The sequence below is a fragment of the Cariama cristata genome, unplaced genomic scaffold (assembly GCF_000690535.1).
Source record: "Cariama cristata isolate BGI_N322 unplaced genomic scaffold, ASM69053v1 scaffold34820, whole genome shotgun sequence".
Taxonomy (NCBI): domain Eukaryota; kingdom Metazoa; phylum Chordata; class Aves; order Cariamiformes; family Cariamidae; genus Cariama; species Cariama cristata.
This window is the reverse complement of record NW_009595850.1, coordinates 1-6605: the sequence shown is the minus strand read 5'-3', so window position 1 is coordinate 6605 and position 6605 is coordinate 1. Positions and strand designations below refer to the sequence as shown.

Here is a 6605-nt window from a genome sequence, read left to right as displayed (position 1 = left end):
TGGCCTGGCTCCCTGCCGGACTGAGGCAGAGGGGCTCCCGGGATGCCTGCGGGCCGAGAGGGATCCCTGCCCGTGGAGGTATTTGGCTTATGGTGGCATAGGGGGGGAGAGCATTTGGGGATGTGTAAAACCTACTGTGAGATCCTTTTTAGGGGACTGTGAGAATGTGCGAGATGTATTATGGATAGTTTAAGGGAAGTGCCAAAGGTGGGGAAGGCATCAAAGTGGCCTCGGAGGAAAAAAACGTGGGAACGTGGAAGGAGAAGCAGGGTGAAGAAGGTGGTCGTGTGCGAACACGTTGCTGATCTGTAGCCTTTATCTCTCTGGTCTGTCCTGTCTCACTAAATTCCATTTCTAGCTTTTATTTTATTTTTTTTTTTTTCCCCAGGGTGACGGGACTGTCTACCCTGTGTGCCTAGTACGCCTGGAGGTCTAAGCACCAGCAACTGGCATCAGGCCACGGGTGAAAGGGGCTGGCGTGCATGCGGTACCAGTAAATGGGAAGACTGGAGCATGTGCAGAGCTGGGCTGGGGCTAGAGCGGAATGCGGAGCGTGTTAGTGCTAGTGAACGAGCCAGGCTAGTGAGCGACTGGGATGATGGGCTTTGGAGCCAGGTATTCGGGACCAGATAGGGGAGAGGACGGGGTCAGCACGTTGCTTACTGGAGGTAGGTCTAAGCCAGCTTACTGGAGAAAACGGTGGGTGTCTGAGAGTTGGCTAGTGGGAGGGCATATGTCTGGATCAGCTAGCAGAGAGATTAATTTTTCTCTTTCTCCCTCTCTAGGTGAGAAGATTTGAGTAAAAGCAAGCAGACTAGTACTGCGGACCTCGGGTGTTCATATACCCTGCTGCCAGGAAATCTAGCAGCTAGGTACTGGACAGACGGAGTGTTTAAGGCCAGCTGCTGAAGGGATTCCTGTTGTTTGTATGTGTGTACAAGTACGTGTTTACATGAATATACTCTACTAGCAGACTTCTAAACCGACTGGCTGGAGAGCAGGAAGAGGATTCGGCCACTTGTACCATTCATGCTTGAGTGCTGCGTGTTTTCTGTGTTGATCAGCGTTGCTGGACATGTGCGTTTTTGCCTCGCTACTGGCTAGACTTGGCTGCGTGGAGGTGCAGCAGCCTCACGTCTGTTAAGGTACTGGACTCAGCAACTTCTACTGTCGCCCATCTCGGCATCCCTGTCTTTGTTGTTGCATTATTTGGCTTTTCACGCCCATTAACCTCATGCAGACTCTTTCGCCCGGTTCTCCAATGGCTGTTAAGTGTTTTTCTGTCAGATAGGCAGCAGTTCTGTGGTGAGTTATAGTTCCAGATACTGCTATATAACTAATGATTTGTATTTGAGAAAAAGGTAACTGCAGTCTGCAGAGTCTTAGTTCCACGTTATTCTAAGGTCTTTACTGATTTCCTCTGTTATGCAAGGACGCAGCGATCCTTACCCCGCTAGCCTGTTCCAGATGCGTCCCGTGCCACGAAGGAAGGCAGGAATTTTTTTTTTTTGGAAATAAAAGCCTTTTGCTGGGAAGGTTCCTAGTAGCTGTGAAAGAGGAGGGAGTCTACTGCAGAAACAATCATCAGCACCCTGACAGGGTAGAAAGCCTCAGGGGTGTATTGTGTAACCTAGTTTCACTGCATGTCAACATCCTCGGGCAAAGCACTGAAGGGGAAAGGGTACCGTGAGTTATTTTATTCTCGGAGCGCTCCGAGTTTTGGGTATGGTTTATAATGTGTCACTCTACATCCATGGACCAAAGACCAAAGGATGGGAGAAGCCAGGAGAGGATTCTTGTTTACTTGTTCTGCTGTACAGAGTCTCACAGAAACTGAAGTTCCTGTTTTCTGTCTCTGGGAACAGTAACGCGCTTGTTAGATGTACAGAGATTTCATCTTTTTTCCCTACGTGCTGTGAGTAAACATTGGGTCGTTTACTTCCCCTCTGAAAAGTATTCCCAGTAACAATGATGTCCAAGTAGCGGTGAATCCTTTCTGTCAGCAGAATCTGACAAATGGCTTCTGTGCAAGAGATGATTATAGTTCAAGACTGGCCCACGCAGAGCGGTTGCTTGCATTTGGACAGGTGTCCTGAGGTTCTCGGAGGGCCGGAGTAAGATCAGTTGTGAATCGTTTGGTCAGCAATTGCAGAAAACTGACTGGCGGGTACAGCTCTTTCCCCTGCTCCCGACAGCCCAGTCAGACATCGTAAAACAAGCGCACTAGTTGGTACCGGATTGAAAATGCAATCGTGCTGCCCAGGACCTAGGTAAAAATCAGACAAGACAATGGAAAGGTTATAGTGTTAAGTAGTTTACAGGCTGGCGGATTCCCCCTTTCCGGATGGATTTGCTACGCTTTCCAGTGTGCCTCGTTTCACTAAATAACAACATTTAGGCTACATTTTTTAGGTACAGGAAGATGAAAGGCAGAAGTCTAGCCAAAGCCCTCGGTTCTTTCTGAGAACCGCAGCTATCTGAGGGATTTCTGCATGTGCCTGTGCACGGCCACACTGTGAGAACAAGTGGACTAGGTGAACGGTTGGGAACAACTCTTTCCTTCTTAAGGGGCCTATATTATAACATAAATCCTATGGTTTGTAGTGGAAAATATCTCGTGTCAAAGCTGCGATTTCGCGTCCTTACAAGAAGGTGCTGCCAAGACTTGTCTGCTGTGATTGGGCTTGAGATCAAGCGGTGTGTACTTCCTATCCTCTCCCGTCCCCAGTGTAGTCTGCCTAAGCCCTGTTCAGTCTCCGGGTTGGTTTGTTGGAAGTCCTGAGCAACGCAGGCCTTTCCAAAAGCAGTGTTTCTACTGAATTATGTACGAGAGATCAGGGGCTGAATAAAGGTAGCGGCAGTATCTGTGAGGCACGTTATCCTTGCGCTCTAAGTTGATTCAAAACGTTCCCACGCCCCGCTCGGATTCCAGATACCACTGAGCTGTGTGCCCCGCTTACGGAAGCCCACCAGCCAGAGATAACTCCGGGACTGTTATTTGGTATGACTGAAAAACGGGAACGTGGAAAAAAGCCGTATCGGGTCAGAGTGACAAGGCGCTCTGCTTTCCTAATGTTTTTCTAGCCCCGCGACGATTCCTGCCTTCCTCATAAGCTAACCTAGGGTCTTTGTATTTATTAGTTTTCAATGAACGGGGGGTGAGGGGGGAGGAGGAAGAATCCGTTTCCTCCTTGAGCTGTGTAAACCTCCGATTCTCCTTAAGTTCCGCAGCTCAACTGCATCTTGGGTGAGGCGTGCGATACTTTACTTCCCCCTTTCCCTTTGAAACTCTTGAGACCGATTTGGATCTGTTTCTATTGCAGAGTACATCTTTCTACTGGAGGAACTGTTTGTCTGACCTGAATGAGTAGCAACAGGAGAGTGAGATTGCGCTCGTAGGTGGGTCCAATCAGCTTTATAACAAAGTTAATAAGTGTCATATTATTGCACTCGGTATATTCGCCATCTTCATCCGTTCCGCTCCTCACATCTGCTATGTGCAAGATCTTTACTGCCTGGGGAAAGAAATATTGCGTGCTATTTCACCAGGTATGGCTGGTGCTCACCATCTGGTTTTGCTCAAGATCCCTTGTGCTGTACCATGCCTGAAGTCTGGCTCGTGCTCTTACTAAAAAGACAGGACAGGCTCACGGTAGTCCTAGAACACTGCTACATGTGGTTATTTTGAAAGATCGATTATTAACACAATCAAGTGACCGCGAGGGATGGCGACGGACTAAGCAGAATATTTTCTTCTGGTTTTGAGCCAGGAAATAACTGGCGAACCCAGAAATTCTGCATTCCCTCCCATCCCGTTCCTCTCGCGTTTGATCGCCGCCTCAAAACGCGTCTGGATTTTGAATGTTTTCCGGGTATTACCTTCAGAATGTTTGTTGCCAAGGCAGAGAGGCTCTTAGTTTTGAATTTGGAGTAGCTCATCTCCAACTTCCCTGTACTAGGATTGAGCCTAAAAGAAACATTAATATTTTAGTCTGGATAGAGCAAGGAGATGGAGAGATCCCTACGTAAGCAGACTTAGATACCTAGCTGAACAGCTGAGAAAGAAATCCGGTGCTGGAAAAAAGCAGGAACAATCTGATACGCTTAACGACTGCTGCCTATACTTAGTCCCTCAGATTGGGCAGAGTCAGGAGGCGATTCCTCCCCACCGCACCCCCAATGCATGCATAGAGCTGTATAGTTGTAAAAATAAAACACAAGAATCTAACATCTGCAGAGACAATCGCCGATATGGCATAGTGCCACAGAATTCTTGCTACTATGAAATCTCGGCAGATCCTACGGCAACAGCATTAACAGCGGCCCGTATCGATTCCTCTCAGTCTTGTAGCAGAGAATAATCATATTCTAACATTGTCAAAAATCACTCTTCTGTACTGGGGGGGTGGGACGGTCAGAGAAGTTAACTTCTTTGAGAAGCCTCTGCTCTATGACTTGACTGTAGCTGGCAGAGCGAGCCAGCTAACTTTTAACTATTAAACTTCCTTTGATGGCTTTTAAAAAGAGCAGCTACCACCACCCCTCTCAGCTGGTGTTGGAGATAAAAGGCACAATCTGGGGTACCATTATAGGTCACTTGGGTACATTACCTCGGCAGCCGGTGACGGGGACAAGGAATGACGTGGAACAGTTGAGGCAACGAGTAGAGGAAGTTGAGCACTTGCGGGATGAAAAAAAGCAGCATTGTTTTGCTGAAGTGCCCCAAGATCCCCACCACGGCGAAGGTCATCCCAGCAAAGTAGCAGAAGGTGTCCCCGACAAACACTCGAGATGGGTACCTGCAATCCACAAGGCAGAAAAGCAAAGGCCTGTCACGATTGCCGTTGCCGTGAATGTGGCTTTCCCACGTGGCAGGTTAGGGGCTGAGATGGAACTGCAGCAGATCTACACAGTAAAAAACAACAACTGCAGGTATTTATGCTAAGAACTGGGGGACTGGGACCCACAACCTGAGTGGCAGAGAATACGGTATGAAAAAACGGCTAGTGAGACATACGAGGGAGCGTATTCTGTGCATTTTGCTGAGCCGGTGTGACCGGAATTGTTCTAATAAAAAGCAAAGCTACCGGTGCACGGACGCTTTGCGCGCTCGGTTCCGGAGAGAAGCCTGCCTACGCTCCGGTGTCCCACCTGCACGTCGGTAAGTGGTTTTGTTTGTTTGACAAGGGAGAAAGCAGGGGGAAAGGACGCTTCCAAAGAAACTCTGAATGTCCATCCTCTTACCAGTTGTGGTAAAACAGCCCCAGCGTGGTAAAAAAAAAGGGAATCATGAAGTAGAGAGAAAAAATGTGATCATCTCGATAATCCCCTATAGAGAGAAGAAAAAAAAAAAAAGCCTTTGTGATAAGACAGGACTGGCTGATTTTTAATAATACCAGACATTGAAATCTAGGATTCCATCTCCCTTTGCTTTTTGCGCCCGCCAACGTGTTGTTACCTTCCTTACCGTTTAACTCTACAATGTTGAATACGATAATGGAAGCAGCTATCACCAGCGACTGCCCTGCTTCAATTCCATTGATTCCAGCGAGAATGTTGATGGCGTTAGTGCAGAACACTGCTAGCATGCCCATGTACACGTAGTAGAGGATACCTGCGGATCAGAGCGAGCCGAGTGCTTTAGTATTCGTAGGTGAAGCAGGCCACGATCCAATTCCCCGAAGCTCTTGCGTCCTGCTTTGTGCAACAACCTGTTACTTAGCCATCTCGGTGATTTTTGATAGCAGTAGCTTACTAATAAATCGCTCCCTCTCCTGTGACTTGGCTATCGCGTGTACACGTACGTACGACACGGCAACCGCAGCAAACCGCTGTGATGCAGCGGCAGACCGTAGCGCTCCGTTTCCGTGTTTCGGTCACTCCAGTGTCGGCAGCCGAGTGCCGTGTGCGCCTGGCGCTTGACTGTATTGCCAGAATCCCCCAAAAACGATGGGTGCCTATCTATGCGTGGTTGAACGCACTCTGGGTTTCTGGATGTTCTTTCCACCCTAATATTTAGCGGGTGGAGTTGCACCCTCTCACTGGCTACTCGAGCGAACGCTTCGTGTGTTCCCTCTGCAGCACAGAGTGCCGTCAGGTGACCCCTTCCACCGATCGCTTGCCGCTTGGATGATGGCTCCTCGCGATTGGCAACTTACCGAGGTCCAAGTGCATGCCCAGCAGCACCCGGAAGGGCTTAGGCACCACAATGGTTGTGTTCCCAAAGTTGGTGAAGTAAACCATGAGCAGTGGGAGAGAAGCCATAGTAGGAAGAAGGAGCTTGTGGCGCCACCGCAGGTTCAGGACGTCATCTGCAAAGCCTAGGAAAATCATGCAGCAGATGGCAAGGAGCGAACCGATGAGCTCCACAAACTGCAGGACAGAGAACAGGACCCTGATTACCGGTGACCGCTCCCTGCTCGTGCCCGCCACGCTCCCAGCTCCGGGCAAGCCTCACCTCGTCGTAAGGAAAGGCCGCGCACTGCTCCTCCACGAAGCACCTCAGGAAGGGCACGGGGATGAAGCAGAAGAGGATGATCAGGAACACGGCCCCGCTGATCACGCCCTGTGCTTCGGGGCTGAAAGGAAGGCAAGGCACGGGGTCA

At 49.3% G+C, this 6605-nt stretch overlaps 1 protein-coding gene across 1 annotated transcript; it reads right to left on the bottom strand.

The window, feature by feature from the left end:
- Nucleotides 1–2063: 2063 nt before the first annotated feature.
- Nucleotides 2064–6583, bottom strand: DPAGT1 (dolichyl-phosphate (UDP-N-acetylglucosamine) N-acetylglucosaminephosphotransferase 1 (GlcNAc-1-P transferase); the record flags this gene model as incomplete). The annotated part of the gene is made up of 8 exons (XM_009703639.1): nt 2064–2266; nt 3360–3515; nt 3880–3967; nt 4611–4799; nt 5245–5329; nt 5468–5614; nt 6159–6372; nt 6458–6583. Coding segments are annotated over 8 exons (1071 nt in total), but the record flags the coding sequence as incomplete, so codon positions are not given.
- Between the last annotated feature and the right edge of the window lie 22 nt (nt 6584–6605).